The sequence below is a fragment of the Cricetulus griseus genome, assembly GCF_003668045.3.
Source record: "Cricetulus griseus strain 17A/GY chromosome 1 unlocalized genomic scaffold, alternate assembly CriGri-PICRH-1.0 chr1_0, whole genome shotgun sequence".
NCBI lineage: Eukaryota > Metazoa > Chordata > Mammalia > Rodentia > Cricetidae > Cricetulus > Cricetulus griseus.
In genome coordinates, this window is record NW_023276806.1 from 50,917,858 (window position 1) to 50,933,540 (window position 15,683).

A 15,683-nucleotide genomic window follows, 5' to 3' on the forward strand; every position below is an offset into this window, starting at 1 on the left:
ATGGTATGTACTCACTGATATATGAATTTTAGACATAGAACAAAGGATTACCAGCCTATAATCCTCTTCACCAAAGAAACTAGGAAACATGAAGGACTCTAAGGGATAAATGGTCCTCAGGAATGGAAGTGGCATGAACTCCTGAACTAATTGGGAGCATGGGATAGGGGGGAAGGAGCTGCTACAATAAGAGCAAGAGAAGAGGAAATGGAGGGGCAGAAATATTGAGTTGGGGGAAGAATAGAGGAGAGAGAGCAGGATGAGAGATACCATATCAGAGGGAGCCACTATAGGTCCAAGAAGAGATCTGGAACCAGGGAGATCTCCAGAGACCTACAAGGATGACACGATCTGACAATCCAGGCAATGGTGGAGAGAATAACCTAAGAGCTCTTCCCCTAAAATGGGATTGATGACTTCTCTTTATGCCATCCTAGAGCCCTCACCCAGTGGCTGATGGAAGCAGAGACAGACATCCACAATGAGCAGAAATCGGGAATTTAGTTGAAGAGAGGGAGGAATGAAGAACAAAGGGGTCTGTACCAGGTTGGAGAAACCCATAGGAAGAGTTGACCTGAACAAGGGAGAGCACATCGACCCCAGATGTTGTCGGGGGGCCAGTATAAGACTGATCCAGACCCCTGAACATGGATGTCAATAAGGAGGCCTCTGCACTCCAGTCAGACTCTGGTAGTGGATTAGTATTTTTCCCTGGTGTAAGAAGGGACTTTGAGAGCCCATCCCATGTGAAGGGTTACACTCTGTCCCTGGACACATGGGGAAGGGCCCAGGACCAGCACAGGAAGATTTGGTGGACTTTGCAGAGGCCCCATTTAGGGCCCTACCCTGCCTGGGGAGTGGTGGGTGGATGGAGTGGGGGTAGGCTGGAGGTGAGGGGAGGGAGAGGGAGAAGGGACTTACATGTGAAACAAGCTTGTTCCCTAACTAGAACTAATAAATAAATTTTAAAAAAAGAAGGGACTGTTATAGCCTATCCCACTTCTTGGCCTGGAAACATGGGGAAGGGCCTAGGCCCAGTCCAGGATGATGTGGTGGACTTTGGAGAGCCCCTGTCGAGGGCCCTACCCAGCCTGGGGAGTGGAGAGTGGATGGGGTGGGGGGCAGGTGGGAGATTGGGTTGGAGTACTGGGGGGAAGGGAGGGAGAGGTAGTAGGGATTAACATGTGAAGCAAGCTTGTTCCTAATTTGAACTAATAAATAATCACAAAAAAAAAGAATGGTATTTAAACATCTTCCATAGCCTAAGCCATCATGCAGATGGACATGGGCATGTAGAAAAATGTAGGGTTCTTGACTCCACCATGTCAACATACATTCCTCTCCCCTCCCATTCCCTCTTCCCCTCCCCCCTCCTCTCTCTCTCTCTCTCTCTCTCCTCTCTCTCTCTCTCTCTCTCTCTCTCTCTCTCTCTCTCTCTCCAGCCTATATACACCTCGTATTTCTAAATGGAGAAAAGTTTTCCACCAAATCATGAAAAATCAAGAACACCCATGTTTTGACTACCAGTTTTATTACATAACTTTAGATGGAAGTGATATGCCTTTGGCAATGAATAAAGGAAAGTACAGAAGTTTGGAGTAGAGTGACACAGTCAGGTTCATGGCCAGTTACAGCAATTACAACTGGTATCAAAGACAAGGCCTGCCTGACAGTGCTGCTGGTATGTGATTCCATTGTGGCAGTGCCAGAAGGCATTTCTGTCATTGGCCACAGGGTACAGACCATCAGCTTTGCCAGCACAGAACCCACTGCCTTCAGGGCTTCCTCCAGAGCTCCCACCTCCACTCCCGCTCCCACTCCCACTTCCTGGAGGAGTGGTGACTGGTTCTGTAGGCAGATCAGGGGCTGTGCAACCTGAAATGTACAAATAGAGAGAAGTGACTACTGATCCTTCTGTGGCAATGAACTTCACCTGGAAGTAAAGAAAACTAGGCACATTATTGCCAGGAGGGGATGCTATTAGTTGCAGTCTCACAACTGAAGAGACTCAGAGACAATTGCATATCAGGAATTAGGGAAAATGTCAATCCAATCCAGTTTTCTATTTTTCTCTCTTTTGTCAGTTAAAACAGTCAAGAAAGACCTAGTTTGCACAAACAGATATTTTTTAAGTCTGAGTATAAATAACTCAGAAAGAAAAATATATAAATAATTGGGGAGGTTGAGACTCCCCTAAGTGGTGGATATATAAGAGCACTGGCAAGCTTCCTGTTAATTCTTCCCAAGAGCCTAAGCAAAATATTGAATAGCACACACATGCATTAAGGGACACACACACACACACACACACACACACACACACACACACACACACACACACACACACAAAGAGACACACACAGAGATTTGTATGCTAAAGGTAAGCACAATTTCTGCAGACTCTTACAAACCTTGAAGTCCTAAAAAATCTGATCCCACACACTCCAAAGTTAGGCCTGTTTTTCCATAATTCTCTTAGAAACTGAGAATTAGGGATGGTCCATAGCTGTCTTTCACCTGAGCAAGTACAATGAAGTGGAATGGGAAGAGTGTCTTCCAAGCAATGGGGGCGAGCATTTCAAGACTGCCTTTAAATTGATAAGGAGGCATTACTCATGCCTCTGCATAACTCATGCTGTCACTTACTTGAAGTAGGCACACCGAGGGCTTTATTCAGAGTAGAGGTCAGAGGGAATTTGCCCTGGTCACAGAAAGAGCCAGTGAAGTCATCAAGGTCAATGGCCCAGATCATGGCACCTCCAAAATTGTTCTGCTTAAGCCACTGAGCCTGTTTAAAGATAGAAGAGGTAAGGTTAATTTGATTTCCTGAGCCTTGGTGCAGTGATGTCAGCAAAGCCAAAGAGATTACCTTACCTTGACACTGAAGCTCTTGACATTGTCATAACCAATCCACTCATTGGCCTTATAGGCATAGGGCACTTCCTGAGGGGCATCCCAAACCTCAGTAGCTCCATTTCTCAGGAAGGTGCAAATCTTTAAACATCAAGAAATTTAAACCTTTTAAATATTAATCCCATGAAATAAAGAAAACATTGGTTCTTTCCTGTCACATCCTCAGTTGGGGTTGCCTCAATTTTATAATTCAGTTTTGTTTGTAGTAAAGAAAATTGAGTTGTTTTCATCTTTTCAGTGATGGAGGTGGGACTCAGGACTTACACATACTCAGTACATGCTCTATCACTGAGCTACATCACACCCCTATATAAAATAAAATATATTTAAAATAGAATCCCTCTATATATAGCCTTGAACTTAGGATCATCCTGCTTCAACTTCCTGAATTTTCAAATTAAAGAAATAAGCAACAAAACCTGGGAAATTTTTTCATGAAAAATCATTGTACAGTATGATCCTACTTTGTTTTGTCCTATGGTACTAGAGATTAAAACCAGGACTGTGTGCATTCCAGGTAAATGCTCTACCACTGAGCTTACATTTTATCCATATTTTAGTACTACATTTTTGGAATCCATAATAGAATAAGAAATATATTTATTTTACTTTACTTCTTTTTGTGCTAATATAATGTTCTTAATAGTGTGATCTTTTGCTTGAAGGAATATTATTTGGACTAAATACAGAAGTATGTTATCCAAACACTTAAAACACCAGAAGTAAGCTGCTTACTATAGGTAGGTACTAGGCAAAATGAACATTCAGATCCAGGAGATCCTAAACTGAAGACTATGCACAACATTGGGAGTGAAATGCACAGAGCAGTATACAGCCAATCTACTGACCTCATAGTAGGCCAAGAACCCAGACTCCCTAGTATAGGGGCCAGCAGGTCCAGCACCAGAGGTAGGGGCACCAATTCCAGTATTGGAAGGGTTGCTCAGGAGGAACGTATGTCCATATTCTGGGAATCCAACAATGAGCTTCTCAGCTGGGGCTCCATTGTCCTTCCAGTAATTCATGGCATAATCCTGAAATGGCAGTAGGTTTGACACAGGACCCAAACAGCCAATGGTCAGTGCTTAATTATATTAGCTCCCTGTTGTAGCAGACAAACTATATGCTGTTCATAACCAATAGATTTATTTCTTAATATTTTCTTTTCAAAAACTTTTGAGGAAATTAAAGTTAATGAGATATGGCCAGTAACTTTAAAAGATCTTTATTTTATTTGGATAGCTGCTGAACTTGTATAAATTTGGGGCCTTAGTTTCCATAAGATTCATTTCACCCCTAGTCTGCATTCCTGTAGGGTCTTACCACATTGAGGTAGGCGTTGCTGCCAGTCTCAGTAGGGAATTTGTATAGCGGACTGTTCTCTCCTGTATAGCCCTCCCAGGAACCATGGAGGTCATAAGTCATGACGTGGATGAAATCTAGGTACCTGGGGGATAGTAAGATTTGAAATCATTTCTGATCATTTTCCAAATATTATCCAATTTCTGATAATTTTCCAAAGCAAGCGCACAGAAAAGGTCTTTGAACACAAGACATCTCTAGGACAAGCACAATGCTTGGATGCTTCCCACAGAAGTTTAGGATAAGTTCATCACTCACTGGGAAAGTTCAGGGATCTCATAGCCAGCTTCAATGTTGGAAATGCCAGCAGCTACAGCTGCAGTAACCATCAACCTGGACTTCTTGTTCTCAATAGCCTCCTGCTCAAAGGCTTCACGAATTTCCTGCAGAATAAGGCAAGTATGTTTGAAGTTAATTTCAGATATGTATATAAAATGAATTCATATTTGTACAGTGTCTTTCTTCTGAAAAGTAATTTCAATCATTTTGTCTGACTTTAGTCTATCAATGTCTTTCTTAATAAAGTCAACAGCACCGGTGACATTAATTTCAAAAAATAACAGCTATGCAATATGCATGGGAGTTGGAAATTTTCACCAGAGACCTACAAAAAGTTAATGTCTGGGTCATGACCAGATACAGGGACCCAGACAACCAGTCAGGACTCACTTGTATCACACCGTGTTGAAGCTACACTCCCTGTAGTGGCCTTGATCTAGCTTTCAGTGATATAGAAAGTTGCTCCCATACACCTTACAACACCAAATATGTCATTCAATAAATTGCTGAATTAGCAAGTGGTGAAGGTGATAGTGGCTGGGTAACAGGTCCAACTCAGTGCCAGATGTTAATCACCTGAATTCTATATGACTCTGATTTATTTGGAGTACTAACTTGAGCTCTAATAATGGCATTATCTGGGTCACCAGAGGGAATTCCCGGAACACCTCTGAAAATTGCTGTATGGGTTGTGGTTGAAAAAACTAAGACATTTAGCTGGAAGAATAATTATAAGCAGATTGTTATGTCTGTCTTCAAATGTTAAACCCAGATACTGTAATGTCTGTGGTTTTATTTTCTGTCACTTCATTGAGCAGAACTGCAACCAATGATTAGATGTTATAATTTATTAGAGTCATGTTTCAACTAAGAGTATAGGGACTATTTCTGATCTTTGGAACTATTCAACAAAAACTAAAGTGGGTCTGTAGAGATATCTCAATAGTTAAAGTGCTTCCCATGCAGGCAGAAGGACTTGAGTTCAATAGTTCGATTCCCAAAGAATCCACATAAAAATGTTTAAGCAAAACATAGTGGTATATTTTTTGCTAATCTTGGTGCTGAGGAAACTGAGACAGAAAAATCTCTAGGGTTTACTAGCCACTGCTACTCTGTAGTTTATAGGCTACTGAGAAACTGACTCAAAAATCAAGGTGGACAGTGTCTGAGTAATAACACCTCACATTCATGTGTACCCCATACATGCATGCAGCATATGCATACACACACATAAACTGTTAATGTTCATATGTGTGACTGAAAGCACATGTGATGACCTCAAACGCCAGTCCTCACCTTCTACCTTCTTTGGGGTGCTGTCATTTTTTGTTCTTTGCTACTGTGTATGCCAGACTAGCTGGTCCACATGCTTCCAGGGATGCTCCTGTCTCTGCCTCCCATCTCTATAAGAGCCCTGGGGTTGCAGATGTGTATTACTGCATTTGGCCTTTATGTGGGCTCTGGAAATTTGAACTCAGGTTCTCAGGCTTTGGAGAAAATTTTACCTCCTGTGGCATCTCACTAGTATTCTGAAGCAAGTTGATGACCTAATGCATGAATTGATTTAGAAAACAATCTACCATAGAAGAAAGTCTGAAACTCATGTTGTAGTGAAGTCACTAAGAGGTCAGAAAATGGACAGGATATTTTCACAAGCTTTGTCCAGAAATTTCAAAAGGAAACCCTTGCCTCTAGCCAAACTGCTAACTGGGCATGCCAAACAAAACCACAATACTACCTCACCTACACCTGCAACCAAAATATCTGCATAATGCAGAACTGTGATCAGCCAGGGCTATCTTAACTTTTGTCTCCCTCAATTTTCTGGGTTGATTTGTTTGGAAGAGATTGTATAACAGGAAATGATGTGTTTTTCAAGCTCATAATCTACACTAGACTCATTCACATGGTGGAAACTTCACACCCAGAAGCCACATGCTAACATATTTACCTTTGTGCAAAACAGAGACAACTCCAACATGCAACCTACTTTATTAAACTGCATGTGGAGCTCTAATCACAGCTTCCTCCTTTCAATATATTCAATAAACAGGTTTTCTTACTGTTGTAGCATAAAGGGTCAATTTGATCACTGCCAATTCCTTCCCCACTTTAATAATTATTTGGTAACATCATAATTTTTGCTTTTATCATTCCACTTATTTTCCATGGCAATCATGTATCCTTGCTGATGAGTTCAGTAGTGTTCTTGGCTATGCCCTCAAGGTTGGTATTCATTCAATTGTTTGTGGTTTTGCAGATATGTCATACTCATATTTAAAGCTAAATTTACCAGTTCTCCTATTATTCTTCCTGTCTGTACCAACTGCACTACAATGATTAGTCCTCAAAATCAGAAAACTAGGAATCCTTTCAACTTCAAATCCAATTGCTACTGATATTTGTTCTCTTTATATATCTGTGTATATTCTCTTCTTCCACCAGTGTTAGGGCCACTATTGGGACCTTGGTTATCCCTTACTTAATTTACTTCATTGAATTCCTACTGTATCCTGCATATGCACTCCTAATTAATGATTCATAGTTAATCCAAAAATAACCATTTCAAAATATACAAGTCTGGTCATACTTTTTGGTGCATAAAATCTTTCAAAGATATCCAGTGTCCTTAAGATCAAAATTCTTTAACTTAATATAAAAGCCTCTACGTGATCTGATTCTTGTCACATATTTGCTATCACAGGCTTGAAACTCACTCCTCACTTGCACTCACAAATCTCTCTTCTTTTGTGTCATTTCCAACCTCACTGGATTGGATAACACCATGTTCTCTCAGTGAGATCCAGCATCATTTTACCTAGAAAGTTGCTTGTGACTTTGCCCAAGAGCAGAATTAGGTAACTACACATTTGGTTTTGGATTCTGTAGATCTTTATCACAGCATTCATCAAAATGTACTAGAGCTGTTGCTTATGCTTCATTCCTCAGACATGTGTTCTTTAAAGCCAAGATTCTGGTGATTCTGGTTTTCACTTTTGCCAAATAACTGACACAGAGCATATATTACTCAGTAACAGTACACATTTTTGTGCAATACCTCAGTAACAGACAGCACAGATATTTATGACACTAGCAGTGTGATGTCCAGATTACTTACATGTTTTCAGTACCTTCGATACTTATCTGTAAAATGAAGACCATAATGCTTGAGGAACCTTATCATAGAGTAACTGTCAAAATGAAATGAATTTTGGTTCTGAAAACAGCATAGTAATGTCTAATAAATAGCTTGTTCAAGGAATGCATGGTACCTAAGGACCTTTCCTATACTAAGATTCCATAATTCTAAAGTCATGTTTGGTTTTACTGTATAAGCACCAGGTTTCTTTGGGGGAGAGGAGAAATAGGCTTTGAATCTTATAGGGATACCACCCCTTCCTGCTTTCCTCACCTTCACCAGGACAGTGAAGAGATGCTTGTCCTGAGGAGGGCTCCCACGAGACCCTGGATATTCCCAGTCCAGGTCCAGTCCATCAAACCCATACTGGCGCAGGAATTTGATGACTGAAGTGATGAAAGTCTGGCGGTTCTGAGGAGTGGAGACCATGGCAGTGAAACTGGGGAAAATCCAAATACAGCAGAGTAAGGTCTTGGTGTTCTTTACACACCAGCATAAAAACAGTTTGCAGTTCAATTTCTGCCTCACAGTCCTTGTCCAGGATCTGATTGAGGATTAAAGCATGTTGCAGGGCTCCCCTGGTCTCTTTGCAATCACTATTCTTGCCAACCACAGTATCTCAGCATTCACTTTTATCTTGTTATTCTTCCCCACTCCCAGCTCAGACTTTTTCCCCAAATTACCCTTGTTGTTTTGAGTGCCCAACCTACTTAGTTCACAGGCAATGTTGTGTCTTCAAACATGCCCCAGTTCATGTATACTTATATAAGTCTTATCGATATACACGGTCTCCTGTTCCTTTCTCAGGAAGAGAGACAAAAAATATACACAACCTTCTTCAGACCTTGTGCCCGCCATATACTTTATGAATAGGCTTTTTTTCAAAGCAAGCAACTAAAGCTCAGATGATGACACTCCCTAAATATCAATACAAATTTAGCCCTATGAAGGTCACAATATTCGACCTAAAATTTTCTAATAAATACTAATGATCTTGCATGGTATTAAGTTGGATATTAATTTAATGGACATCCTTAATACCCCTCTGGAGTTTTAAAGTCTAAAAGGACAAGGATCATGCTAGGCTACACAGCTTTTAAGGAACACTTGGCTTTCTAAAGAGAACTTACGGAGCAGTTCCAAAATTCCAGCCTCCAATGGCCAAGAGGGTTTTCAATTTGCTGTTCCTTTAAACAAAAGATAAACAGAGAAATTTTTAAATCCATGGATCCTGTCATTTAAAACTGTTCTTACCTTGACTACCAAAAGTATGCTGTACAAACTGAACAAGCAGGACACAAAGGAAAAGACTTTCACATTTTGCCAAGATAAATCAGGAACAGCCCTTCAAATTTCCTGCTTCATAGAAAAATCTGCCAAATACTCTAAGACTGTATGCCAAAGACTGGATGACCAGTGTTGCAGAGAAATTTGGGTGACTATCCAGGTAACCAGTTGTCTATGTCATTTCCATATGTTTGGAAGTTGCTTATAATATACTTAGTTTACTCAAGTAATATTGTATTCTTGGATCTTTGATGGAGCTGAAGACCAGATAGTTATAGTTAGACTTTCAAGTAATATTGTATTCTTGGATCTTTGATGGAGCTGAAGACCAGATAGTTATAGTTAGACTTTTCCTTAGTTATGATAGAAGGTAAATTAGGTACAAAACTTTGGACTTACCAAGATAGAATAAATATTTTTACCAAAATAGGATGGAATATTTTCTTTGAAATTGCCAAATACAAATGGACATTGTGAATGTAATTCTTACCTGATATTTTTTTTACTGTATATAGTTATACTATGTCAGAGTTAAGGTCCTTTCCTTTTTGTTTAAACAAAAGGGGAAATGTTGTGAGATATGTGTAAAGATATGTCACTGTGATTAGTTTAATAAAAAGATAAATGGTCAATAGATAGGCAGGGTTTTCAGGGCAGAGGGAATGCTTGGATGAAGAAGGGCAGAGTCACCAGCCAGACACAGGGTACACGGGTCATGGAGGAGACGTAGGGAGAAATGGAAGGAGTAAAGAGAAACTATAATCAGGATATATTGTATGATAAAAGAATCTGTCCATATGAATTTTCAAAAGGCCTTGGGTGTTAGTTGTCTCTCCCCTTATTCCCTCCTTTATTCTGCCCCCATCCTCTTCCTCAGTTAATTCTCCTATTCTACTTTCCTTTATATATATTCCTTTTCTTTATAAAACTATATTCTATTTCCTTTCTTTGGAAGATTTCATCCTACTGCCTGATCCCTTACTAACTACCTAACCTCTGTGACTTTTGAGATTGAAACACACATATCTAAAGTTTAAAATCTAACATCCACATATAAGAGAAAACACATGATGGTTGTCCTTAGGGTCTGGGTTACCTTGCTCAGGACGATGGTTTCTAATTTAGTTGCAAAATTCATTTCTCTTAACATCTGAATAGTCCTATATTGTATAAGTGTGTCATGTTTTATTATCTATTCATCAGTTGATGGACATCTAGGCTGTTTTCCATTTCTGGCTATTATGAACAGCACAGCAATGACCATGAATAAGCAAGTATCTCTGTAGTAAGATGTAGAGTCTTTAAGTATATGCCCATCAGTGATTAACTGGATCTTGAGGTAAACTGATTTTCAGCTTAAAGAATAGGAGAAAATATCTACAAATTATTTATCTTACCTTATTACAGATGCTATCCCAAATATGTCAGTAGACATTTTTGAAGACTATAAATGTCCCAAAAGGTATATAAAATAGATAATCCATTACTCATAAGAGAATTACAAAATAAAACAGTAATGGTAGTGTCTCTTATCAAAAACAGAAGAGATAACTGGTATTATTGATTATGTAGAAAATACAGAGAACATTTGAACACAGTTGGTAGAATGTAAATGTCTATAAACATTATATGCAAGTATGAAGATTCCTGAACAAGTTCAAAGTAGAATCATTGTAATGCATAGTAACCTCTTAAGTTTATGCCCAAATTATGTAAAACCAATGACTCAGCAGATAATAGCATTTCCATATTCATTGTAGCATTATTCTTAGGTGTCTAAGGTACATAATCACTGCAAATATCCAGAAAAGAATGAACCTTTAAAAATTATGTGCTATGATATGCAATGAATTATATTATCCAGTCTTAAAAAGAATGAAATCTGCCACTTGTAGCAATATTTTAAACCTAGAAGATACGTTAACTGAAATTAACAGAACATAAAATAACAAACAACATAAGATCTCAGTTATAAGCAGAATTTAAAATATTTGAACTCATAGAAGCAGATGGCAGAATTTTATCTTTTTCCTTTTATTGAAAATAGATTCTTTTATCATACAATATACCCTGATTATTGTTTCTCCTCCCTCTACTCCCAGTCCCTCTCTCTTCCCCGTCTCTGTATCCAATTCCTTTCTGTCTCTTATTACAAAAGAACAGACTTCTAAGAGATAGCTAAACATGACAAAATAAAATATGAAAAAATGAAGCAAAAATTGTCATATTGAAGTTATCATGTTTAGGAAGGGTAAGGGAGGATTAAACAGATGTTGGTCAACAAATACAAACTTTTAATGAGGTAGGAAAAATGAATTTAAGACCTTATCTCTACAACATGGTGTCTCCAATTTATAGCACTGTATACTATTTTGAAAAACCATTGAAGTACATATCATTTAATAAAATATGTGTAAGGTAATATATTTGCCAATTTTCAAATGAACAATTATACAATTTGTACTTATTTTAGAAAATCAATGCACACATCAATTTTTATCAACAAGAAATAAAAGTAACCTGTCTGTCTACAGGTTCTCAGTCCTGATAATGATGCCAGGTATGTTTCATCATGTGGAGCAAGCCATAAATCAAATAGGAAACAATCACAGAAGAAGGAGTAGGAAGACTGTAAGAAACAGAGTCCGTGGACAACAGTAAAAGCGTTTTCCAGACACAACAGGGAAATTGCACATTTGAATTCACTGCAGTCAGAACAGTGTGCATAAGATATCCAAACTCTCAAGCCAGACAAAATGCCAGCATAGAAATGAAAGGTGGGCATAAGGTTAAATCCCTCGCTGAAGTGCTAATACCAACTGATAACCTCTGGGAAAGTCAATATTCTTTAAAAGTGTGACTCCTTATACGTAAATCATATTCTAGTGGAGTCCCACACACTCAAGAATATATAGACAGCACAAATTAAACTCAGTGGGTTTAGAACAAAAATGAGAACGCTCAAGTTGCATGGGTAGAGAAAGAGAGAACATTTGGGAGATGTTGAAAAGGGAGTGATATAATTTGAATATTATATACAAACTCTCAAATTAATTTTTAAATAAATAAAAGATAGAGGACAGATTGATAGATGATAGATAGATAGATAGATAGATAGATAGATAGATAGATAGATAGATAGGTAAAACATTGGCTTGTTATAGTAAGTTAGTCTAAAGACTAACATCTTTAGAAGCACTGGTGCTTGGCAACTATTGGTCCAAAAAATACCAATTTAGATGGTTTCACCTTTCTTTTACCTGTTTTTCAGGCCATTGAAAGCTTTGTAGAGATCAACATCATTCCATTCTATGGTGGTGATCTCATTGTTCCGCATACCAGCAAAGGCATAGATCAGGTGAGTACACAGACAAGGGTCAATGTCATTAGGAGTGAAACGCCCCAGGCCTGGCCGATACTGAGCCCAGTTGGTGAAGTAGCATACCAAATTGTAGGCAGACCCTGTGGTGGTTAAAAAAATAAGTATGATGGTCTTGTATAGATATCCCTGAATTATAATAAAAGTTTGGGTTTTGCTTTTGTTTCCCTCCCCACCTCAGAGGCCTAATCTCTGGGTTGAAGTGACTAGTGTAAGCACTCTTACAGATAAGTCAAGAGATGGTACAGATTCATTTTGAGAGTTTGGGAAAGCTTAGGCTTCTTCTAAGACAAAATGATAATAGATCTTCAAGCCCAGTGGTTCCATGAACCTCAATGGATGAGAGTTTAAAAACTCTTAGGTGGGTCAAGCTATAGAGGACAGCAGTAACAAATGAGCTAAAAGTCTACTCCCACACAAAACAAGCCCATGTCTCTCTCTGATATGTTTAATCTCTTATTACATTTTTCCAAATGGAGTAACACTGAAGCATTGCTGGATGGTTGTACACTGTCTGAAGACATGTCACTGTGATTGGCTTAATAAAAAGCTGAATGGCCAATAGCTAGGCAGGAGAGGAAAGGCAGGATTTCCTTTCAGAGAGGGGAACTCAGAGGGTAGGATCTAGTTGCAAGAGTGATGCAAGTGAGATGTGGAACAGGTCAGACATACAGAATGGTAGAAAGCTAAAAGCCATATAATAGTATGTAGATTAATAAAAATGGGATAATTTAAGTTGTAGAGCTAGTTGGGAGCAAACCTAAGCTAAAGGCCAAGCTTTCATAATTAATAATAAGTCTCAGTGTCATGATTGGAGAGCAGGCAGTCCCACAAAGAAAGAAAGTCTGCACTAGGGTGTGTTTTAATTACATTAATCAGACAATAGCATTATGTAAATCCAGATATTTGAGTTTATGGTAGGTAATTGTTTTACCATGTAAAACATGGAATTAGTGACTTACCCAGATGAGCATTCAGCAAAAGGGCCAGACCTAGTGATAGAGAACACATATTTATTCTGAACCAACTGCCTAAATCCTCTCAGATATAACCCTAGGGCCTTATGATTCATCCTGCTTACAATGATGTTTTGACAGGCAAAGTGCAACTTTGCACTAGTATAAAAGGGTTATCTTTTCAGCAGCAAAAGTTCTTTGATCTACACTTTACCAGTTGGTCAAAAATGGCCATTACTTTTTTCTGAGTTCTGTATCATAATTTTTTCTAAGTGTGAAGTATAATATCTACAAAGCCCAGCTGACTGAAATTGCTCCAAATTCACTGAACTCAGTGACGACACAATCAGATGTCTCATTTCCCAGAACATACATGACCTCAGTACTTCAACAACTAAGGCATCCTCTAAAGCAGAGAGTTGAGCTATAAGTATATGTATAAGAAATAAGTATAAGAAATTCTGCTAAAGAAGGTATCATGCAAGCCTCCACATGCTACACTTTGGCTTCAATAGAGCACTTTTAGGCATTATCTCACTCTGTAGCCCAGACTGGCCTTGATCTGGAGAACTTCCTGCCTGTGCCACTTGAGTACTGGGACAATATGCTTGAACTACTGTCAAGAGAACTGGGCCACTGCTTCTTTTATATATTAGACTTTGGTATCCCTTTGAGAAAGTCTTTGAAGAATAACAAAGTTCCTAAAGCACGAATTTAGAGCAGCTAGTAAGTTTTAGATGTGAACTGGGTCTAAACAACTACTTAATCAGCCACTTTGAATGTCTCAGAAGGCCACTTATGTCATCATCACCTCAGCAAGACTGTAAAGGATAGATAAGAAATAATCCTGCAGAGAGCAGAACAAAGACAACCTGCATGGCTCTTTGGAGATTCCTGTTGTTTTTATCTCCAAAGGAGCTAGTTTCAGGACACAAAGAAATAAATTAACATAGTATCAATTTAAAGCAGGTGGTACAGAAAGATTAATTGGAAAAATGAATGACTGGACAGGACAGGAAAGAATAAGTATTGAAAGACAATGAGACTTGCTTTTAGGATCATGACAGTGGCATGAGCTTTGAGAACAAGAGAAAGACTGTATGAGGGAAGGACATTTTCAGTGAGAAAGGAAGAAAGGAAAAGTAGAGAGGTGTAGTGTAATGATTGCTTCATGGTTGTGTGATCCTGAGGAAAAAAAGGACACAAGGCAAAGCTACATACTCACCTGTGACAAGAATGAGTTTGGCCATGGTGCCTTCAGTACTGCTCCAGCAGGCTTCAAATGGCTTTTTATACCATCTGAGTGCCTACTGATCAAAAGGGTGTCTAAAAGGACAGTGTTTAACTGAGGTGTGCACATGACTAATCATTAAATTCACGGATCTATTCAGCAGATTTGGCTGCTTACTTATCTTAACAATACCATCACCTCCCTGCCCTATGAAGACTAAATAACACTGTGTCTCCTCAAAAGGGATATGCAGATCATTAAACGTGACCTTTAGACTTAATAGCTTTTTTGGCAGTCCCCAATGTGGACAAACACCTGTTCATATACTGAAGTTAAGTTTCATTTTGTGGACATTTCGTACCTGGCACTAACGAAAGTTCCTGTTGCAAAGTAAACACTAAAAACCTTTGGAAATTATTAGCTGTTTTTGAAACCTTCTTTATGGAACTTCCACGTGTAACATGTATAGTACATGCCTAAAGAACCTTCCCTTAAACCCCCACGGAGGGTCTTACCCTCCCTGGGGAGCAGAGGGGGGATGAGGTGGGGGGCTGGTGAGGGTTGGGAAGAGGGGAGGGAGAGGGAGAAGGGATTGACATGTGAAGCAAGCTTGTCTCTGATTTGAACTAATAAAAAATAAAAATAAAAAAGAACCTTCCCTCTTTGGGGGATGCTTCCTAAATATTCTGCCCATACCTGTTCTTAAAAGTGTTTTCAAGTTATAATTATGAGGTAATTTGGTTTACGACCTTATGGATTAGAAATTAACTCTGATCTACCATTCCTTCTAGTGAATTTCTACTTTAGACAAAATATTGTATTCACTTTTCCTGAGAATAACACTAATTTACAGTTACAAATGTTTAGAAGGCAGTTTGACAGAATTTTCATTTTGTAAAACAATAGAAATAGGTTCTCTAAGCTCTGGAGAAGATTTAAAGCCCAGACATAAATTCCCTCCCAGGGAACAAGCCTCAAATCCAACCACAGAGCTATTAGCTACCCCCATAACAGTCACTTCATTACCATGCCAATAAGAACATCTTGCCTGAGAGATCAGTATTATAGCGTATATTGTATACTGCCCCATGAAATGATTGCCATTTCTTCATCAGAAGCTGAATAGCAACTTCCAAC

General features: G+C 38.8%; 1 protein-coding gene across 1 annotated transcript; it reads right to left on the bottom strand.

Moving 5' to 3' along the window:
• Positions 1–1,618: 1,618 nt before the first annotated feature.
• On the bottom strand, positions 1,619–14,565 carry LOC100760661 (acidic mammalian chitinase). The gene is made up of 11 exons (XM_027393521.2): positions 14,541–14,565; positions 13,322–13,351; positions 12,241–12,442; positions 8,824–8,880; positions 7,967–8,132; positions 4,534–4,658; positions 4,237–4,360; positions 3,762–3,947; positions 2,875–2,994; positions 2,647–2,788; positions 1,619–1,875 (listed from the first exon to the last, which is right to left on the bottom strand). Exons 1-11 carry the CDS (start codon positions 14,563–14,565, stop codon positions 1,619–1,621), a joined length of 1,434 nt encoding a protein of 477 aa, XP_027249322.1.
• Between the last annotated feature and the right edge of the window lie 1,118 nt (positions 14,566–15,683).

Bases quoted from the DNA above. Each gene is read 5' to 3' on its own strand.
- LOC100760661 (XM_027393521.2), bottom strand. From the start codon at position 14,565: ATGGCCAAACTCATTCTTGTCACAG. The intron at 2,789-2,874 runs GTAAGGTAATCT...ATCTTTAAACAG, and splicing joins TCAAGAGCTTCAGTGTCAAG to GCTCAGTGGCTTAAGCAGAA. The intron at 1,876-2,646 runs GTAAGTGACAGC...TGTACATTTCAG, and splicing joins CCTCGGTGTGCCTACTTCAA to GTTGCACAGCCCCTGATCTG.